We start from the raw sequence: 23,104 nt of genomic DNA, 5'->3' as shown, positions 1-23,104 counted from the left end.
GATGTTTCCCCTGGCTGAGGAGTCTAGAGCCATGTGTCACAGTCTCAGAATAAGCGGTGGGCCATTTTGGACTAAGTTGAGGAGAAATTTCTTCACTCAAAGGGTTTTTGAATCTTTTGAATTCTCTACCCGGAGGGCTGTGGAAGCTCAGTGGTTGAGTAGATTCAAGGCAGACATCGTTAGATTTTTGGATATTAAGGGGATCAATAGATATGGGGAGAGTGCAGTAAAGTGGAGTTCAGGTAGAAGATCAGCCATGACCTTATTGAATGGCGGGCCAGTCTCAAGCGGGCGAATGACCTTATACAGGCCCTATTTCTTATGTTTTTGTGTTCTTATGTAAGTTCCTCTCCAAGTCACACACCATCCTGATTTGGAAATATATCGCTGTTCCTTTGTTGTTGCTGGGTCAAACTCCTGGAACTCCCTCCCTGACAGCAATGTGGGAGCACCTTCCCCACACGGACTGCAGCAGTTTAAGAAGACGGCTCATCACCATCTTCTCAAGGGCAATTAGGGATTGGCAATAAATGCCGGTCTTGCCAGTGACACCCATCCATGAATGATAATTTTAAAAAAAAACCTAGACACGCATTTGAATAATGAGAGAAAAAATTTGGCATTCAATTGTGATGTCAAAGACATGGTCCAGTTATTTTTCATTCGGGGTATCACCGAACATTTTGAGCTCAAGGCGACTTGGCGTCAAAGCAGTCAATGAAAGATACGACGACAAGAACAAATTTATTGGAGGCTGTAATTAACGCACATCACAATGTGGAGTGGAGTGGAAAGAATTGGCAGACAGAAGCCAAAATCCGACAGGAGTCAAACGTATCTTATTACTGAAAAAAAGTCAAGACAAACAAATCCAAAGTGCAGAATTATATTTTTCTGCACTGCATTCTTCATCGTCGCTGGATCAAATTCCTGGAGTTTTGTCCCTAATAGTACACTTTCACCACACAGACTGCAGCAGTTCAAGAAGGCAGCTCCACCTTTACAAAGGCAGTTAGGTAGTGCCAGTCTTGCTAGCTATTAATAAATATAATAAAGAGAAAGGAATAAAATACACGAAAATCAATCGTGGATTCCTATGGCATGTAAAATTTCTACTCCTAAATTCCAAATATGAGGATTATGGGATTATAAATCCATGTTTGGAGACAAGCTGAGTAAACAAGCCAATAAGTGTTGATAGCTCCCGGATGTGTTTCTCACATTTCTCACTCATCCGGTTCAATGTTGTACTTTGGAAACAAATAAGTCTCCTTTCATCAAGTTCATGGACCATACTGTAGGGCTTTCAAAATTAACATTATAATATTATTTAAAAATGCGACGTGCACATGATTTGAGGAAAGGTACTCAAAATTATTATTTTACATCTCTGAATGACATCATTTGATTCAGTGCTAATCCAGTTTTCATATGGCAAGGGCATTTGGCATGGCTTTCAATTAATCTAATACCAACATAACATAACAGGGATGCATTTAAAAATTGTACAACCCAAGAGATTTCATCAAACCAAAAGTGATTTTAATGCACCAGTATGCCACCGGTGTAACACTATGCTTGTGCTTACTCCAAGGTTGGTATCTAATTCATGACAATTTACTATCATGTGGACATCTTTTTGAAGCTTGGAATATGTTTCAACGTCATCCGGAACAAATAAACGTATTTGCTTTGTAATTAGGTCACTGTGGTGTAAATAACCCAAACAAAGCTTTACTACAACATTTCTCACTCATGCGGTTCAATTTTGTACTTTGGAACGCTGTGGAAACAAATAAGTCTCCTTTCATCAGGTTTTATTTTAGGCACTTGGCTTTTTCTGTCACCTATCTAGGTGCAGCGTGGGCGATGCTTGGTCGAATTGTTTTTCTTCACTGACTCAAACTTCACTGAAAAAAACCTCTCACAAAGTCACTTACAACGGCACTTTCAAATTTCGAACTGACAAGTCTTCGGACCGCCATTCACCAGAATACTTTTTCAGCTGTCGATCTGTTCACTCATGTCCTCACCTCCGACTTTCTCCTCAGTCGAACCATGAAGCTCTCTCACCCTAGCTGTTCACCCAGTGCCACCAGCCACCCTCGCGTTCCACTCCCTTCAATCCAAAGGTGGAGAATTGAATGGACACAGCACAACACTTGCTTTGCCATTCATGCCGCAGGGGAAGAATCTTGATGGGAAAAATTCAAACCTCGGACTGCGGGAAAGATACTCACGGATTTTAGAAGTGAAAACAAGTTGAAGGATTTTGGAGAGGAAACTCTTGGCAGGATATGGGGCGGTTGTCTTCAAGTACAGAGGGGTCAAGGATGTTTTTTTGAGGAGTGTTCTAGGCAAGCAAGTTTGGTGGTCAGTACTTTAGTGGAAATAGGGTCAAGAGAGCACTGGATGAGTCTCATAGATGGAACGTATGACGACAATTGCTAATGACCTTCGTTGCTATGACTATAATCCAATCACCTTTCCGTGATGTGTACTTAACTTGAAGCTCCTTGAATAGATTAGGCTGCTGTCTGCAGTGAGCTCCTCAAAAGCGTTTAAGAAGAAATATATTTCGAATGTCGGTACACATAGCAAGCAAATTAATTATTAATTCTGTGCACTTTATTTGGTGGTGGAATATTTAGATTATGAGCAAAGATTTCATTGGTGCGACCTCTATCATCTGGAATGTAGCCTAGGCCTATACTCTTCGGCATTTAGAAGAATGAGAGGAAATTTAATTGATACATATAAGATTCTGAGGTGGATTGACAGGATAGATGTTGATAAATTGTTTCCCATGGATGCTGAGTCTAGAACTCGGGGGCATAGTCTCAGGATAAGGGGTCAGCCTTTAAGAATGAAACAAGGAAGAATTTCTGCACTCAAACAGCTGTGAATCTTTGGAATTCTTTGCCCCAGAGGGCTGTTGATGTACAGTCGTTGAGTATATGCAAGGTTGAGATAGATTGACTTTTGGACTCTAAGCAATATAGGGATAAGAGTGGGAATTGGAGTTGTGGTTGAAGATCTTATTGAATGATGGACCAGGCTCGATCGGACCATATGGCCTATTCCTGCTCCGAATTCTTATCTTCCCATGTTTTTATGAAGGATAAGGGAAGCAGGCACATTGGAACACCATCACATCCAAGTTTCCCTCCAAGTCACACACCATCCTGACCTGCAGTTCTTTCATAGTCACTGGGTCAAAATCCTGGAACTCCCTCCCTAACAGTACTGTGGAAGCACTTTCATCACACGGACTGCAGTGGTTCAAGAAGGTCGCTCAGCACCACCTTCTCTAAGGCAATTAGGGAGGGGAAATAAATGCTAGGCCTTGCCAGCGACACCTACATCACAGGGATAAATAATTAAAAAGCAGGCTCCTGTAGCCCGCCTGGAACTTATGCAGCGAAATTCAGCACGATCAGAATGTGTGGCTTCCCATCCATTAAAACGAGAGTGTGATCGATTTTTCTGATATTCGCCGTCAGCATACATCAACAGTGCACAATTTATTTGATTATATGTTGATAAGGACATAATTTGCATTCAAACCATCCGTCTCCTCTCTGAACTGCAAAATAAGCAATAACGAGGTTTGCCTTGAAACATATTTTAATCGGCATTGGAGATTATTTTTTTACTGGCCACCCTAAGCTTTGAAATGTTGCCTTCACATCGAACAATAACAGGAACTCCATGTACCTAAATAGAAAGACCACAAATTTTTCCATTCACGCCCAGTTATTATATTGAGACTGTCCATCTGGAGGTTGTATCACATCCTACATAACTTTACCATGTGTACAGAGAAGATGCAATTCATCCAGCGAATTGCCTTTATGCAACTGATTCCCTTTGCACTATGCACCGGTGAGTTAATTTATTCTCTTCGGTTGTAATTGTACAATGCAGCGATAAGGCGCACCACTTTCAATTGAAGGTTTTAAGCAATTGGGAATTATTTGCAGTCTTCTATGTTGATGTTAAGACGATTCTGTCAATAAATTGCGTTGGCACTAATGGTTGCCATTTCCTCCAAAACTTCAAGTTGAACCCTAATTGAATATATAATGCCGACATAGAAATATTTGACTTGATCGCTTCTGAGATGTGCTTCATCTGTGGACATTAATGTCAGTATCAGAAATGACATCCTGTACCATTCCTCAATGGCAATATGTCCTCTGTCGATTGGTAATTTAATTGTATTGAAGATGCATGTTGCACAAGTGTCATTATTAATATCGAACGTTTTAAAATAATCGTGTGCGGTGGAATATGTTTAGAACTCTCTAATTAATCCATACAGATAAGGCGTAATTTGTGCTATATTGACTCCTACCCACTCCGCAAATTAAACCAAACACCGATAGAGAGTGCCAGGTGAAGCGGGCACTGAATGCGAAATAGATGGGGCAAAAAAATCTACCGAAGGTTCAATTTTTCTGACGGTAAGCGAGTGCCATTAATGCAGGTGTAGATTTAATCAGAATCGCCTTAAGTCGATTTCAGGTCCAGCAAAATGTCAACGCAGAAAATATCCAAAATAAATCCTCAATGCAGATCTCCAGGTATGATTAATTCTGTTTTGGAAAAGGATAAGCCTGAACACTGAAGCGCTAGCAGAACCTTCCACTCCTACATTTACTTTGGAAATCCGAGCGAATATTTTTCTAGCGCCACTTTCTGGGTCTGGTGCTGACGCAGTGGCTTGCAGGAAATCGCGCGAATATTACCCATTGATTTTCTGTCCATTGACATTCATGCTAGGAATATCGTGTGCAATACAGCTGCCATTTCCAGATAAGCCATTCACTGTTTCAATGCCTCACGCGATGCGAAGCCGCATTGAAACTTCTACTCAAAGGGTCCTGTATTTACTGCTTAAATAGAGAAAGGCCCACAGTTTTGTGATTCGACAATAGCATCCGAATAATAAGTCTGATGGGTTTATTCTATAGATATGCGTTAGAGGTTCAGCTTTGAACCGTTCAGTCTCCATCCTATTCACGTATGATGTGTGGGGTATGAATCCTTCACCTGTAGTTTCAGACAGTTGTAGGGCACGAGAAAACATCTCCATTCTGCTAATGAGCGTGGAAATATAACCCAGGATATGTACCTTATAATAATACTAAAAGTACCGGCGCAGAAAGTCGAGTAGATGTATACAAAAGAACACATCCACAATTAATTAATCCAAAACAGTTGTTTTCGGACTGGAGGAAGGTATACTGTGGTGTTTCTCAGGGATCGGTTCTAGGATCACTGCTTTGCTTTATATATATATTAATGACTTGGATGTGGGTGTACAGGGCACAATTTCAAAATTTGCAGATGAAACAAAACTTGGTAGAATAGTGAACGTGAGGTGGATAGTGATAGACTTGAAGACGACATTAAAACGCTGGTGGAATGAACCGACACGTGGCAGATTAAATTTAAAGCAGAAAACTGCGAAGTGATACATTTTGGTAGAAAGAATGAGGAAAGGAAATATAAAATAAAGTAAACAATCCCAGTGTGTGCATGAACAGAGAGACCTGGGGGTATATGTGCACACATTGTTGAACGTGGCAGAGCAGGTTGAGAAAGGAGTTAAAAAACGCTTTACGGATGCTGGACTTCATGAATCGAAGTAAAGGTTACAAAAATGTCGAAATTATGACGAACTGTGTAAAACACTGATCCTGCCTCAACTGGAGTTCTGCGTCCAATTGTGGGCACCACATTTTAGGAAGGACGTGGAGGCCTTAGAAAAGGTGCAGAAAAGAGTTATGGGAATGATTCCAGGAAAGAGGGACTTTAGTTACGTGGATAAATTGGAGAAGCAGGGGTTGTTCTCCTTAGCGCAGAGAAGATTGAGAGGAGATTTGATAGAGGTGTTCAAAATCATGAAGGGTCTAGAAAATGTAGATAGAGAGAAACTGTTTGCATTGGCGGAAGATTCGAGAACCAGTGGACACAGATTTACGGTGATTGGCAAAAGGACCAAAGGCGACGTGTGAAAAAACGTTTTTACATAGTGCGTGGTTATGATCTGGAATACACTGCTTGAGAGGGTGGTGGATGCAGACTCAATCACTGCTTTCAAAAGGGAATCGTATAAGTAACTGAAAGAATTTTTTTAAAGGGCTACGGGAAAGGGTGGGGAGTGGAACTAGCTGAGGTGCTCTTGCCGGCATGGGCTCGACGGGCCGAATGGCCTCCTACTGTGCTGTAACTATTCTGTGATTCTATGAATTAGCGTCTGTGGCATGCATTTATAGATTTATTTATATTCTGTGGTAAACAGTTCCAAAAGACATTCAGAGATCAAATTTCTAGCAACATTATAAAACTTATGAGCACAGAGACCAGGGGACAAATCATTGCCAAAGGTCCCTACGCGGTAACCTGTCATTCAAGTGTTAGATACTTCAGAAGTTCCTTCTTACAGTGGCCATATTATTGCTCTACTGGCTAGAATGAGGAGCGCTGCCAGTGCAAAAGCTGTTCGCAAATCTTGGAAATAATACCCCCACCTCTAATTACTGGAGAATCAGAAAGTTGTTTGAGATCTGTAAGGCTCTATTGCAGAACATAACAACATAAGAATATAAGAACATAAGAAATAGGAGCAGGAGTAGGCCCATCGAGCCTGCTCCACCATTTAATACGATCATGGCTGGTCCGATCATAGACTCAGGTCCACTTCTCTGCCCGCTCTCCATAACCCCTTATTCCCTTATCGTTTAAGAAACTGTCTATTCTGTCTTAAATTTATTCAATGTCCCAGCTTCCACAGCTCTCTGATGCAGCTAATTCGACAGATTTACAACCCTCTGAGAGAATAAATTTCTCTTCATCTCAGTTTTAAATGGGAGGCTCCTTATTCTAAGATTATGCATCTAGTTTGGTCTCCCCTATCAGTGGAAACATCCTCGCTGCATCCACCTTGTCAAGCCCCCTCATAATCTTATACGTTTCGATAAGATCACCTCTCATTCTTATGAACTCCAATGAGTAGAGGCTCAACCTACTCAACCTTTCCTCATAAGTCAACCCCCTCATCTCTGGAATAAACCTTGTGAACCTTCTCTGAACTGCCTCCAAAGCAAGTATATCCTTTCGTAAATTATGGAAACCAAAACTGCATACAGTATTCCAGGTGTGGCCTCACCAATACCTTGTACAACTGTAGCATGATTTCCCTGCTTTTATACTCCATCCCCTTCGCAATAAAGGCCACGATCCCATGGCCTTCCTGATCACTTGCTGTACCTGCTTACTAACCTTTTGTGCTTCATGCACAATTACCCCCAGGTCCCGCTGTAGTGCAACACTTTGCAATTTTTCTCCATTTAAATAATAACTTATTCTTTGATTTTTCCTGCCAAAGTGCATGATCTCACACTTTCCAACATTATAATCCATCTGCCAATAGTTTGCCCACTCATTTTGCCTGTTTATGTCTATTGAAGATTTTCCTGTTCTCCTCACAGATTGCTTTTCCTCCCATCTTTGTATCATCGGCAAACTTGGCTACATTACACTCAGTCCCTTCCCCCAAGTCGTTAATATAGATTGTAAATATTTGGGGTCCCAGCACTGGTTCCTGCAGCAGCCACTGGTTACCGATTGCCAACCCGAGAATGAACCATTTATCCCTGCTCTCTGTTTTCTGTTCGATAGCAAATCCTCTATCTATGCTAATATATTACCCCCAACCCCGTGAACTTTTATCTTGTGCAGTAACCTTTTATGTGGCACTTTATCAAATACCTTCTGGAAGGCCAAATATACCACATCCACTTGTTCCCCTTTATACATCCTGTTCGTTACATCCTGAAAGAATTCTAGCGAATTTGTTAAACATGACGTCCCCTTCATAAATCCATGCTGACTCTGCCTGACCGAATTTTGCTTTTCCAAATGTCCTGCTACTGCTTCTTTAATAATGGACTCCAACATCTTCACAACCACAGATGTTAGGCTAACTGGTCTGTAGTTTCCTGCTTTTTGCCTGCCTCCTTTTTTAAATAGGAGTGTTACATTTGCAGTTTTCCAATCTTCTGGGACTTCCCCAGAATCCAGGGAATTTTGGTAAATTACAACCAATGCATCCACTATCCCTGTTGCTACTTCTCTTAAGACCCTAGGATGTAAGCCATCAGACCGAGGGGATTTATCCGCCTTTAATATCATTATCTTACTGAGTACCACCTCCTTAGTGATTGTTAAGTTCCTCCCTCCCTATAGCCCCTTGACTATCCACTGTTGGAATATTATGAATATCCTCTACTGTAAAGAACATCATGAGAGAGCGTGGGTTAGGAGAGATGACAAGATAAATCAATTTCTAATGATTTGGTGATGCCGAGCTGGGATTGTGGCACTCCGTTAATTGAAGGAGGAAGGGAAAACCCTTGGAAGGTACGGAATATCACAGTTTTAATTCCTGGTGAAAGAATGAGTATGACAGGCTGAAAATGTGACGAATCTTGATATCAACACTCAGTCAATCCTGGGAGGTAGATGAGCATAAAATTATAGAACGGTTACAACACAGAAGGAGGCCATTAGGCCCGACAAGCCAATGCCAGCTCTCTGCAAGAGCACTCCATTAGTCCCACACCCCCGTCTTTTCCTATAGCCCTAAAATTTGTTTGTTTCATATAATTATCTAACCCCCTTTGAAAGCCATGGTTGAATCAGCCTTCACCTCCCTTTCAGGCCTTGCATTCCAGATCTTAACCACTCACTGTATAACAGATTTATTCACATGTCGCCTTTGGACCTTCTGCCAATCACCTTAAATCTTTGTCCTCTGGTTCTCAAGCCGTTCACCAATGGGAACAGTTTTTCTGTATCTACTCTGTCTAGACCCCTCAAGATTTTGAACACCTCGATCAAATTTCCTCTGCTCTGAGGAGAACAGCCCCAGCTTCTCCATCCTATCCACATAACTGAAGTCCCACATCCCTCGAACCATTCTTGTAAATCTTTTCTGCACACTCTCTAAAGCCTTCAGATCCTTCCTAAAGTGCGGTGCCCAGAATTGGATACAAAAGTCCAGTTGGGGCCGAAACAATGATTTATAAAGCTTCATCATAACTTCCTTGCTTTTCTACTCTATAATGGAGCATAAGAGGTATAATTATTTATAATTTGTCACATAAATCAACTATATAAGTAAATTGTATCTAATTATCCAATGGAATACGTTCCATTCTGTGGCTAGATCCAGACCATTTCCTTGTTGCGGGCAGTACGCAGAATCACAAGTGAACCAGCCTGTAATTATTTATTCTGAGCAGGATGCTTACTGATTAGAGACTGTTTGATGATGTTGTTTAAGGGTAGCCTGGAGCTCATTTTTAGTGCCAAGAACTGCATGTATCACTTCAGCTTCTTTAGGACATCTACTCTATTATCCCTGAGGAGTAATGGGACAGGGACCTCAGTTATGTGGAGTGATTAGAGAAGCCGGAATTAGTCTCCTTCGGGCAGAGAAGGTCAAAAGGCGATTTAACAGAGCTATTCAAAATTATGAGGGGTTTTGAGAAAGTAAATAAGGAGAATTATTTTTTTAAGGAGCGAGTTACTATGATCTGGAATGCATGGAATAAAAGGATGGTGCAAATTGATACAAGATTAACTTTCAAAAGGAAATTGGATAATTACATGATCTGGAGAAATTTGCAGATCTATGGGGAAAGAGGAGGGAAGTGGGGCCAATTGGATAACTATTTCAAAGAGCCTGCAAAGGAACGAGGGGCCGAATGTCGTCCTGCTATGCTGTATCATTCTATGATTCTAGCGATCAGATTAGCCATATCCACTAAATTGGTATGTTAGGGCAATCCATGGCCCATTTCAAAGTAAAATTATTTAGTAAGATTGTTCTGTTTTGCTAACCAAATGTGACACTTTGAAGGAAAGGTGCGAAATTTCTGCTCCAGCAGCACTCGGATTCAACAGATAGGGATAAACTCTTTGAGTCAATTAAATGATGGAACATAACATGCTAATGATACAGAATTTCGTGAAATGTGCGCCAGGGAACCTGAACATGACAGGCAGTGAAGAACCAAATTTGAATACATAATAGATGATTGTTAGAGTAGCATATATACACACACACACACACACACACACAGACACATATATATATATACATATATATATATATATATATATGAATACATAAGAACATAAGAAATAGGAGCAAGAGTAGGCCATTTAGCCCTTAGAACCTGCTCCACCGTTCAATCAGATCATGGCTGCTCTGATCTTGGCCTAAACTCCACTTGCCTGCCTGCTCCCCATAACCCTTGACTCCCTTATCATTGAAACATCTGTTTATCTCCACCTTAAATAAATTCAAGATGAGGAGAAATGTTTTCACTTAGAGGGTGGTGAACCTGTGGAATTCTCTTCCACAGAAGGCTGTGGTAGCCAAGTAGCTGAATATATTTAAGAGGGAGATAGATAGATTTCTAGACACAAAAGACATCAAGGGGTATGGGGAAAAAGCAGGAATATGGTGTTGAGATAGAGGATCAGCCATGATCATATTGAATGGCGGTGCAAACACGAAGGGCCGAATGGCCTACTACTGCTCCTATCTTCAATGTTTCTATGTTTCAATGACCCAGCCTCCACCCCTCTCTGGGGAAGAGGAATCCAAATATATATATATATATATATTTGCTGCAAGAGGGCGACGGCTACGAAGCCAGGTCGTTGATTGCAGTGCAGGCAAGCACTGCAGGAGGGGCAAAGGAGCGGCAAGAGATCGTAGAGGGAAGTGACCGGAGCCTAGGCGAGGCGTAAATCTGGGGCCCAGAAGAGGCGAGGGACCAGCCCGCACTGCGTGTGCACGCTCCATCTGTGCAGCAGAGTTGGTCTCCAATTAGTCTTGGGTAATCCTTGCCACTGGACCAAGACCTAGCTCTGTCAAGCCTATGTAGTGGCTGGTGTGCAACGGCCACCACACGTTAAAAAAATCCAAGTACAGGCATCTTCCACCCTTCACGATGTAGTTCCGGATCTCTAATATTAGGTCCTTCTTGAAACACCTGTGAACTCATCCCTTTTTGGCGTGGAAGCAAGTCACCCTCGCTTCGAGGGACTGCCTATGATGAAGATGATGATTATGAATATATAATATATAATTCACTAATATTTATCTGTAACGTGAGAAATGGAGACGAGAAGGATCTCCTTTCCCCATTATCCATTTGACAGATATATCTAATTGACTGGTATAAATTACAGATTTGACGGAATTTAGAATTAACAATCAGAGTCATGGTGCCATTTTTGTGTTCTCTCCCTTTGTAACTGCAACAGAGAGCCAGTCAGTAACATTGAATTGCACCTTGCATTCTGAGAAAAAACGTTCAATATTCAACTTAACACAATGGACAAAAGGTCAACCAGCTGGCGAAAATCTGGACAACCACTCGACGTATAAAGGGCGCTTGCAGAAAGCAGACCTGGAGGCGTTTGGCAATGAAAGAGTTTGCAGTAACATCCTTGGCTTGACGGAGCGAGACTCAGAGACCTATTACTGTAACATAGTAGGAGAGTGGCCTGGTGTCGACAATGGCAACACACTAGAAATTAAATGTAAGTACCAATTGAAAATAATGATTTATAGAACATTTTTCGTGATTTTACTCAGGTTTGGGGTCACATGTTAATTTGTTTTCCAGTGTCAAATTGTTATAATTGTCACTTTATTTTATGCAGCTGTATGGTTAATATTAACAAGCAATTGTCTCATCAAATTAAAAAAAACACACCATAAATGCTGCATCACCCAGGAGGTCTGTCAGCATCTGCAAGGAGGAAGGACAGTGTAGACACTGAAAACCGAATGATGATCAAGTTGTTTAATAACATTGAAGAAAAAGAAGCGAATGGAGAAGCATTTCAAGCACACAGACGTTAAGCACAGAATCATAGAATGGTTACAGCACAGAAATAGGCCATTCGGCACATCGAGCTCGTGCTGGCACTCTGCAAGAGCACCTCAGCTAGTCCCACTCCCCCATCCTTTCCCCGTAGCCCTTCATTATCCTGCTTTCCAGTACTTATCAAATTCCCATTTGAAAGCCACGAATGAATCTGCCAACAATACGCTTTGAGGCAGTGCATTCCAGATCATAACCACTTGCCGCGTAAAAATGTTTTTCCTCATGTCACCTTTGGATCTTTTGCTAAGCACCTTAAATCTGTGTCCTCTGGTTCTCAGCCCTTCCACCAATGGTAAAAGTTTCTCTCTCCCTACTTTGTCTAGACCTCTCATGATTTTGAACATATCTATCAAAACTCATCTCAACCTTCTTTGCTCTAAGGAGAACAACCATAGCTTCTCCAGTCTATCCACGTGACTGATGTCCCTCATCTCTAGAACCATTCTTGTGAATCTATTCTGCGCCCTCTCCAAAGTCTTTCTAAAGTGCGTTGTCCAGTATTGTACAATATTTCAGTTGAGGCCGAACCAGTGTTTTATACAAGTTCATCATAACTACTTTGTTATACATAAGAACATAAGAAATAGAAGCAGGAGTAGGCCATTTGGCCCCTCGACCTTGCTCCGCCATTCATTAAGATCATGGCAGATCTGCTCTTGACCTCTGTGCATCTATTCACAAAGCCCAGGATCCTATACGTTTTTTTTTACTGTTTTCTCAGCCTCTCCTGCCACCTGGATCTCTCTATTCTCTATTAAAATTGTGCCCTTTAGTTGATATTGCCTCTCCTGGTTCTTCCTACCAAAATGTAACACGTCGCACTTTTATGGCTAAAACTTCATTGCCATGTGTCCGCCCATTCCACCAGCCTATCTATGCCTTCTTGAAGTCTACTCCTATCCTCCTCACTGTTCACTATACTTCCAAGTGTTGTGTCATCTTAAAATTTTGAAGTAACGCAATGTACCTCTAAGTCCAAATCATTAATATATCAAGAACAGCAGTGGTCCGAGTACCGCTCCCTGGCGAACACCACTGTATTCCTTTCTCCAGTCCGAGAACAACCATTCAGCACGACTCTGCTTCATGTCACTTAGCCAATTTCATATCCAAGCTACCACAGTCCCATTTATTCCATGGGCATCAACTTTGCTAGAAAGCCTATAATGTAGCACTTTATCAAACGCCCTTTAGAAGTCCAAATGCACTACATCAACTGTATTGCCCTCATCAACCCTCTCTGTTGCCTGGTGGGAAATACAAGAAATCGATGCAGCTCTCGGTATTGGCACACACCCTCATCTCACTTCCCCTTCACTTTCTTCAAGCAGATCTTTCCTTTTAATTTCACTTTAGTAAGACATCTGCTCCCAGGTTTTGACCCTTCCCTTTGACGTTACCCTTTCTGACCCTGATCCACTTCAGTGAATTCCAAGCTGGACTTCATGCTGAGATATCTTTGCTGCTGTCTTACTTTTGAACAGGATGATCTTTTTTCTCCATTCTCCTATACATCTTTCTCTGCGGTTTTGCCTGCTCTTGATCTCTTCGTCCTAAACTAAACTATCACAAAGACATTTGCTGTTTATGTTTCTACAATCCCCTTTCGAATTCTCATCCACCCCACTCTGGACTAATATTTTTCTGTTGTCTCAGTTCTTACCGAGAGGCTTAACGCCGACCCTCTTTTTCATTGTTCTGCTATCATCCCTGATTCCTCCTTTCACTACTTGAGTGACCTTCCATACCATCAACCTCCGCATTGACAAGATTAGCCCATGACATTTCTTGCACCTACAACATGATCCCAACACCAAGAATTCCTTCCTTCTACTTTTAAGTTCTGCAAAAAGGTTCCTCCTAACTAACTTCGTGCAGCAGTAGATGTAACAGCTGCTTACTCATTGCCCAGATACGCAAACACTGTTGGACAACCATGGCATTACCTCGCCCGATCTACAGTACTGTAGGGTCGACATTTCTGTTGGTGCAACAGGGTGAGTTGGATATTCTTAGCTACTTTGAACTTTGGGCGAGATTGTAAAATGGGCGATATCGAACCAGCCGCCCACGACACACAACACGTGATTCTCCTTTCAATTACAGTCAATGGAAAGGAAGATCAGACACAGCCTATTAATATTTTGCGCAAATTTCGATATCGCCCATTTTACTATCTCAATCGAGGTTGATATGACTCCTGGTGAGTATAGAAAATCCGATGGGGAAGAGTGCATGCCGGCAAGGGAGATTACCAGGTCATACGCCAATGGATGTAAATTCCTCCGGGATGTTTTGTGGGATGCTCTCCCCTCGATTGATTGTTCCCAGGTGATCTGATAGCCCCAGGCTTAGGAGCAGAGAAAACTAGCCCAGTATTTACTATATACGGTGTGGTCCCTTCTGCACTGCAGAGACCAACATGCAGATTGGGTGACTGCTTTCTGAGACATCTTCATTCTTTCTGAAAATATGATCTTGAGCTCCACGTCGCTCAACTTACAGTCCCGGTCTCCTACCCACTTTGAATTCAGTATCTTTTAGTGGTGTTCCAATTTAGGCCGATGCTAATTTGAGGAGCAGCTTCTTCTTTCTGCTGAGACTTTGAAAGTCTGTACTTGAACAATGGTCTTAGCTGCCTCCCCCATTACCTTTGAAGGAGGTGGCGCCGTTGATGCAGAGGGCAAATCAGCGTCTGGAAGGACGGCGGTGAGGGTGAGGTTTTGCCGGTATGACACAGGTCTGGCAGGTGTACAAAACCTTCTGGTTCCACTGAGAAGTGAACATTTTTACTCAGTATAGAAACTGTTTCCTTTTGATAATTTATCTTACGTTTCGATATCAATGAAAATACTCTGACTTCAGTCTGTTTATTTCAGGCCGCACAAAGGTACCAAAGAATGCGAAGACCGATATAACACCGGTTTTGCTGGTCGCACTGGCCTTGATAGCTGTCTTAATCATATTTCTGACATTTCGACTGATATGGGGAAATAAAGGTTTGTATTTTAGTTATCTTCACGTATATCTGATCAAATATTTCCATCTTCTGAATGTATGAATGATGTAGGGATAATGTTCCTCAGCCTGCAAGGATTTGTTTGGTATCATATTCAGCAGGCTATTATCCATATGGGAGACATGACATGAAGGTCGCCAGAGTGTCTAACTAATAGGAGCGCCTGGGCTTTTATTCTCTTTTCGTCTTTTGGATGAGACGTTAAACCGAGACTATGTCTGCCCTCTCAGCTGGATATCAAATGTCCCATGACATCATTTCAAGAAGAGCAGGGGAGTTATCCCCGGTGTCCTGGGGCCAATATTTATCCCTCAATCAACATAAAAACAGATTATCTGGTGATTGTCACATTGTTGTTTGTGCGAGCTTGCTGTGCGCAAGTTGGCTGCCGTGTTTCCAACATGACAATAGAGACTATACTCCAAAAGTAACTAATTGGCTGTAAAGCGCTTTGAGACATCTGCTGGTCGTGAAAGATGCTAGATATAGGCAAGTCTTTCATCCTTTGTTCTTGGGTGCAGGGGCCATAAGGCTAATTATCACCATCATTCCGCTGCACGCTTTGTTGATCAAATTGAACACAACTCGATTAAAATATATTTACGAATTTGCTAGAATAGAACATCTTAAGTAACTGACCATGCTGATACACATAGCGACCAGAGCCATTGCTGCGCAACATTTCTAAGTGCTTAACGGTAAATTGAGGATTTAGGTGAGGGTTTTTTTTATAGTAGAACGGCAAGCAATTGTGATTGCTAGAGAATTAAAAACAACTTTTTGTTCAAATGATGATAAAGAAAGAAAGACTTGGATTTATATAGCGTCTTTCACGATCACAGGACTTCTGAAGCGCTTTACAGCCAATGAAATATTTTTGGAGTGTAGGCACTGTTATAATGTGGGAAACGCAGCAGCCAATTTGCACCCAAGCAAGCTCCCACAAACAGTAATGCGATAATGACCAGATAATCTGTTTTTCGATTGAGGGATAAATATTGGGCATGGCACCGGGATAACTCCCCTGATCTTCTTAGAAATAGTGCCATAGGATCTTGAACGTCCACCTGAGAGAACAGATGGGGCCTCGATTTAATGTTTCATCCAAAAGATGGCACCTCCGACACTGTAGCACTCCCTCAGCACTGCACTGGAGTGGAGTGTCAGTCTAGACGTTTTGGTGTTCCTGGATTGGGACCCACAACCTTCTGACTCAGAAGCGAGAGTTCTGCCCACTGAGCCACAGCTGACATGATGTAACTAGGGAGCAGACTGCAGGCTGTCCCTGAGTCTCAACATGTTGTTACTGAATTGTCCTAACATGGTGTAGATGCTGTCATGGACAGGGGAAGAATCAGAGTTTATTTAACAATTTTACTTGTACTTTATTTCGTTTTTGCTCGAGATTTTAATAGGAAGGGAAAGCATTTCAATTTTTGTTACAGTTTTGATCTGTGATCCGAGATGAGATTCTTTGTTTGTTCTTATTACTATTTAACTGGCTGCATTAAACATCCTATTAGATGACGAATATAGTTTTTTTTGGCACAAAATAATTCTGGCATGTTCTCATTACCACAGATTCCGGTGACGTACTGGCAACAACACAGGTAAGAACAATGAGATGTTTACATGTGAAGTGATATACAATTGTAACAGGTAATTAACGTCCCAATAATTTAAGGTTCCAAGGGTTAAAATGCACCATTATCTAAAATGTAAAGCAGCCATTCAGCTTTCAGGTTCCATTTTAATGTAGGTTAGGACTCAGCAAGAGTATTGTGTCCAATTATGGACTCACTTTAGGAAGGGTGTCAAGGTCTGAGAGGTGGTGCTGAGGAGACTTACTATAATGGTACCATGTATGCGGGACTTCAGTTACGTTGAGAGTGGAGAAATTGGCTTTGCTTTACTTCGAGCAGAGATGGTTAAGGAGAGATTTAGTAGCGGTGTTAAACATTATGAAGTGTTTTGCTAGAGTAAATAAGTAGAAACTCTTTCCAGTGGCAGGAGGGTCGGTAACCAGAGGACACAGATTTAACGTAATTGGGAAAAGTATACAGGTTGTTGTTATGGTCTTGAACGCTCTGCCTGAAAGGGCGGTGGAAGCAGATTCAATAGTAACTTACAAAAGGGAGTTGGATAAAGGCTTGAAGGGGAACCATTTGCAGGGCTATGGGAAATGGCAGGGAAATAGAACTAATTTGGTAACATTTTGAAAGAGCCGACACAGACACGATCGGCCAAATGGCCCCATTCTGGGTTTTTATGATTCTATACACATACACATTGCTGAATGACAGTTGATTGAAACTGATGGAATGCGCAGCAATGCCACTATCATAGGAACATAGGAGCACATGAACAGGAGGAGGCCATTGAGCTCTTTGAGCCTGCTCTACCATTCCATGAGACCATGGCTGATTTGCGATCTAACTCCATGTATGCGCCTTTGCCCATATCGATAATACCATTCGGTTACAAAAATCTCAGCTTTAAACTTAACAATTGACATAGCATGAACTGCCGAGAGTTCCAAACTTCTACCACTCTCCTACTTAATTACCGTTTGAATTTCAATCAACTCAATCTAACGCGATGCACATCTAAGGGATAAATTTGGGCTTAGGCGGTGAAGGATAACTGTGATTTCCAACTGTTAGCCCTGTAGTTAATGGAAAACAAATTCCGTTGAGGTGGAACACAGTGGGTCAATTTGCTTTCGCCCATTTTGCGACCCCGCCAACAATTAATTACCTCCTAATCATTTCTGTTTGTACTTGGTCACATTGAAACGGGCTTATTGCATCCCAATTCAATCCCCATTTTGTATTTACCTCAGTCAAAATTTTGCCGTTAAATTTGTATCGAACTGACAATCTCACTCAGATCACTCATTATAAAGGTTCCAATACTAGTGGACAATAGGAAAATGTTGTAATTCTGGAACAGCAGTGCTTCCTGACATAGTCCATTTATAGAGTCGAGGAAGCTGTACTTTGTATCAGGCCAATGTTATCCGCCATGCTCTGGTAGTGGAAACTCTTCCTTGTATCCATCGCCTTCCTAAACACAGAAAGATGAATTTAATGGTGCACCCGATGATTTCTAAATGGGGTTCTTTGATAGGGATGATTTTCTTGTCTCGCTATAAACATTGTGATAGGTAACATATTTGTGATATTGTGATTTTGGCGATTTTTTTTATTGAAACCTTGTAGAAAAACAGGGATCCACTGATGCTGAAGTAGCAGAAAAGACAACTTAAAAATACTTAATGAGATTGAAACAAGATCGAGTTTACTAATAAGCTTGTGAGAGTCAGGGGACGTCCATTCATTTAAGGTGTTGGCCCATTCCGACTGCGTGTAAGGCAAAAGTTAAATCAGGAGAAAGTGCCACGATTCTTGATTTTAACACAGTGTGGAAGGGAATGTGGCAATTGAACTGAAATTTTAAAAAAAACACAACGTTCCAGTTATGAAAATTGCTGTTTCTTGATAATAATATTTTAATACTTTTAGGGATTTCCCCATCATACGGTTGCTCGGGAAGAGCCTCAGTATTACGCCCAGCTGAATATACAGCAAGGGAGAAAGAAGGACAGAGTGAACAGGAACGTAGATCACGTCGAATACGCCTCAATAAACTCATTGAGTACGCCCGTGTTCTCCAAACCCCGACGACCTGAGGTTACATACGCCAATTCCCGTGACCTCAGGGGAAAAGATAAGATTTAAACAGTGTGGAAGGACAATGGGGGCGAAACTGGTTTTGGGCGGTAGGTTTATAAAAAGCATGGGCAGCCTGTATTGCACGCTAGCCGATTTTCTGTTCCATTGACTTCAATGGAGAATAAAATCGGATGGAGCATAAGGCTAGCGCTGAAATATCGCCCATGCTGTGCTGCTGCGGGATACCAATTTCATCTCCCCCTTGATGTCTTGTACTCCACTGGTAACAGTACATCATTTTAGCTTTTCTAACATTGTGCTCTGGCGAGTTCGTACGGTATGGTTATGGTACTGGTAATAGAAATTCTGCGGTCAGGACTATTGACCTGTGGGCCATAAGTTCAAATCACACAACGGCAGCTGTGGAATTTAAATTTAGTTAATTAAATTAAAAAACACTCTGAAATAGAAAGCTAGTATCAGTAATGCTGACCATGAATTTACCATATTTTCTTAAAAACATCTAGTTCACTAATGTCCTTTAGGGAAGGAAATCTGCCGTTTTTATCCTATCTGGCCTAAATGTGACTCCAGATCCACAGCAACGTGGTTGACTCCTAAGTGCCCTCTGAAAACCCCTAGCAAGTCACTTATTTGTATAAAGTGGCTCACCACCACCTTCTCCAGGGAAATTAGGGATGGGCATTAAATGCTGGCCTTGCCAGCAACGCTCACATCCCTGAAGCAAAAAAATATATAGAATTCCGCTAATTACATTTTTAAAAATGTGAATGACTTAATAACGCCCTGATATTCTAATGCTCTTCGTGTCATACAACAACTTTTCGTGCTTAAACCTACTTGACAACAGAACAGCTTTTATGGCGAATATAAGATACGTTTCTCCAAAAGCGCTAGTGCTATGTCAATGGTACACGGATTTGAAACTGCTTTTAGAGCTAAAAAGCGCAGAGAGAAGGTGCAAATTTATCCGAATCCGCCTGTCGGCAAGGTGCGGGGTCGGGTGCAATGCTGGTTGTGCCCAATGCTGTCCGTCCGATTTTGCTCTCCATTGAAGGCACTGTAGATCAATTTAGGCAGCGTGCAAATACCGGTTCCACCCGACCCTTTAAATTCCGCCCGGCCTGTTGGCTATCAATTATCCCCCTAGTTTCCGTTGATTGGGAAGAACGTTGGTCAGAGATAGCACCTGTGCTGTGAGCATGGTAAAGATCTGTCTGAAATTTGAAACGTCTTTAAATATTGTTCTAATTTATAACTTGAAACGCTGTTGTAATCCAACCCTTGCCAGATTGTCATCAAGCAACATGGACCCGACTGTGCCAAGATGCCGTGCCATCAGCAGATTCTCCCATTCCGTCCTCTATCACCAATTATTTCAAACCAAAGTATTATTGATGGTATTCCCACGTTCATTTACCTAAATTCAGTTCAATCTGTCCTCTTGAAGTTTCTTCCCTAAAATCCTTAACAGACAAATCCCTACCCATCTTCAATGATGTTCCCACTAGTAAAAGTGACACCCACTGGCCACGTCTGAGAAATGACATGTATATAGCGCCTTTCCCGACCACCGGATGTCCGTCCCAAAGCGCTTTGCAGCCAATGAAGTACTTTTTAAATTGTAGTCACTGATGTAATGTAGAAAGCGCGGCATTCATTTTGTGCACAGCAAGCTCCCACAGACAGCAATGTGATAATGACCGGATAATCAGTTTTTCCTCCGTTGATTGAGGGATACATATTGACCAGAACACCGGGGAGAATTGCCCTGCTCTTCTTCGAAATTTTACCGCGAGATTTTTTACCTGAGGGAGCAGACAATTCATCTGAAAGACGGCACCTCCGACAGTACATCACTGGAGCTTCAGCCCAATTTGCCTAACTGCCCCAAACCTAGTTTTATTTCTTTCGAAATAATTTTACAGAGATTGACCTTTCATTCCAGATCTGTACAACATGTGCCCTGGGCATTTGCAGGAGTACCATGTGATGCACGTCTGCTAGCTTGCTTGTAGTGACATGATTACAGATGTCAGCGTTGAGGATGCTTTCGTATTGGTGGCTAAGTGAGGAAGCAGGTTACTGACCAGCGGGTTGGAACACTGGATTGGGTTATCATTAGCGTGCTGTCTGGAGCCAGTGATCTGTGGTCTATCTTAACATCCCCTCTGTGTGGCTGTGCTTTGCCTATTGTTTGTGTATGTGTGCGGGTGTGGTGGGTGAATGGTGTTTATGCGACGGTGTCTGTGAGGCGGGGGGTGGGGGGCGGTGTGTTTGTGTGGGGCGATATGTGTGTGTGTGTTTGGGGGGGGGCGGGTGGTGGTGGTGTGTGTGTGAAGGTGTCTGTTTGGGGGGGGCGGTGTATGTGTGTGTGGAATGATGTGTGCGCGTGTGTATGTATGTGTGTGGCACGGTATGTATGTGTGAGATGTGTGTGTGTATGGGGGGGGCACATACTGTATGTGTATGCATGAAATGATGTGTGCACGTGTGTATGTGTTTGTGTGGGACGGTGTGTATGTGTGAGATGGTGTTTGTGTGTGTGTATGTGTGTGGGAGGGTGCGGGGTTGTGGGCTGGAGGTCGGGCGGAACACTATGTGTATGTGTAGCATGATGTTTATCTCGCTGCTGTGTGTGTGGGACAGTGTGGTTTTGTGTGTGGAGTCGGAGGGACACTGAGTCTGTAAGTGTGGAATGATGTCTGCATGCGTGTGTGTGGGACAATGTGTTTGTGTGGGACGGTGTATACAGTACAGGCCCTCCAGAATGCACGTCAGATTGCTTGGCATCTTACCAGTGTCAAGCGGAGGCCGAACATCACTGGTTCTCTTTGCAACATATTCCACAGGTGCTTCAGTCAAACGCCTGTGAGTGTTTGGGTAGTACACCAAGGGTACGCTTCTCCAAAGGCGGGGGTGGAGGGGTTCTGTGGGCGGGGAGGGGGGGGGGGGTGTATACATCTTTTGAAGCTAGCAGCAAAAACCGTGATAACCCAGCATATTTTCAACCCGGCGCGATCAAGCAGTGATTTTCCAAGCACGGTATGGTGTTTTTGTAAATAAATAGTGTTATTGCTGATAGGCTATGCAATGTCTTTGGGAAACACGAATATTTGCAAATTAATGTGCGGGTCAAAATACTTACCGAAATAAATATGAATGTAATGTAATAGTGTCGTCGCATTATGTTTATCTGGCATTTAGACCGGAATTCCAGTTTTCTCTATTTGTTATCTTGAACAACGGATGAACCAGTGAGAGAAAGACAGCACAGGGACTATATTGAGGTTTTGCATGGCTCGGGAGTGTATCTTGAATGAGATGACTTGGAAAATCCGAGAGCTAATTGTCCACTTCTTCATTCGTATTGGAGCCCGAGCGGCGGATTCACCTTGTAGGCAGTCCTTTAAAACTGCAGTAAGAACTTGTGAAAACAACTTTTCTCTTTGTTATTTTTACCGCGGAGTTTTGGCTATTGCAAACATTTCCACTAGATGGCGCAGAATTCTAGGAATGCCTTAACAATAATCGGTGCGCAATTCGCTCTGGTAACGTACAATTGGTAGTAACGGAATCCGTCTCCTCCCCACATAGCACCACTTACTAAAAATCGAGAGTGTGAGCATGGGAAGGTGTGCTCGCTCAACACGGGCTCTGATACCCACACGCCGAATAGCTTATCCACTCTTGGAATAAAGGTACAGCGATACTTACACTTTTATGTTCATTTTAATGTAGTTATGATCAGCAGTCGGTCCCAATGACTTCGAGGGCAATAATGTCGGACCCCCGCACGTGACCATCATCTCACCGTTTGACAGCAACGCCATACTCATATAACTCCGTTGCAATGTTACCCATGCATTAAACGATGACCTTGCTCTGAAAATATTTTAAAATGACCCCTAGCAGACATGCTAAGCACCTATGCGTATCAAATAGGAGTGGCTCACCTCCTGACACCTGAAAGCGTTTCCACCATCTAAAAGGCACAAGTCAGGAGAGTGATGGAATACTCTCCACTTGCCTGGATGAGTACAGCTCATACCCTTGATTGGCACACCATCCATCACTTTAAACATTCACTCACTGGAGCACCGATGCACCGTGTCTGCAGTGTGTACCATCCACAAGATGCACTGCAGCAACTCGCCAAGGGTTCTTCAATAGCACCTGCCAAACCCATCACCTCTGCCACCTAGAAGGTCAAGGGCAGCAGGCGCCTGGGAACACCACCACCTGCAATTCCCCTCCAAGTCACACAACATCCTGACTTGGAAATATATCGGCCGTTCCTTCGCCGTCGCTGGGTCAAAATTCTGGAACTCCCTCCCTAACAGCACTGTGGGAGCACCTTCACCACACGGACTGCAGCGGTTCATGAAGGCAGCTCATCAGCACCTTCT

General features: G+C 42.5%; 1 protein-coding gene across 1 annotated transcript in view; it reads left to right on the top strand.

Moving 5' to 3' along the window:
• The window catches only part of LOC139230130 (uncharacterized), a 43,650-nt gene that overhangs the window by 5,811 nt on the left and 14,735 nt on the right, over positions 1-23,104 (top strand). Inside the window, exons 4-7 of the mRNA XM_070861974.1 lie at positions 11,353-11,631; positions 14,861-14,980; positions 16,582-16,610; positions 18,525-18,657. Coding sequence (XP_070718075.1) covers positions 11,353-11,631; positions 14,861-14,980; positions 16,582-16,610; positions 18,525-18,657 — 561 coding nt within the window. The remainder of the gene's footprint in view (positions 1-11,352; positions 11,632-14,860; positions 14,981-16,581; positions 16,611-18,524; positions 18,658-23,104) is intronic.

The sequence above is a fragment of the Pristiophorus japonicus genome, chromosome 19 (genome assembly GCF_044704955.1).
Source record: "Pristiophorus japonicus isolate sPriJap1 chromosome 19, sPriJap1.hap1, whole genome shotgun sequence".
Classification (NCBI taxonomy): Eukaryota; Metazoa; Chordata; class Chondrichthyes; family Pristiophoridae; genus Pristiophorus; species Pristiophorus japonicus.
Note: the sequence above shows the minus strand (reverse complement) of the source record. Positions and strands in the feature narration are given on the sequence as shown.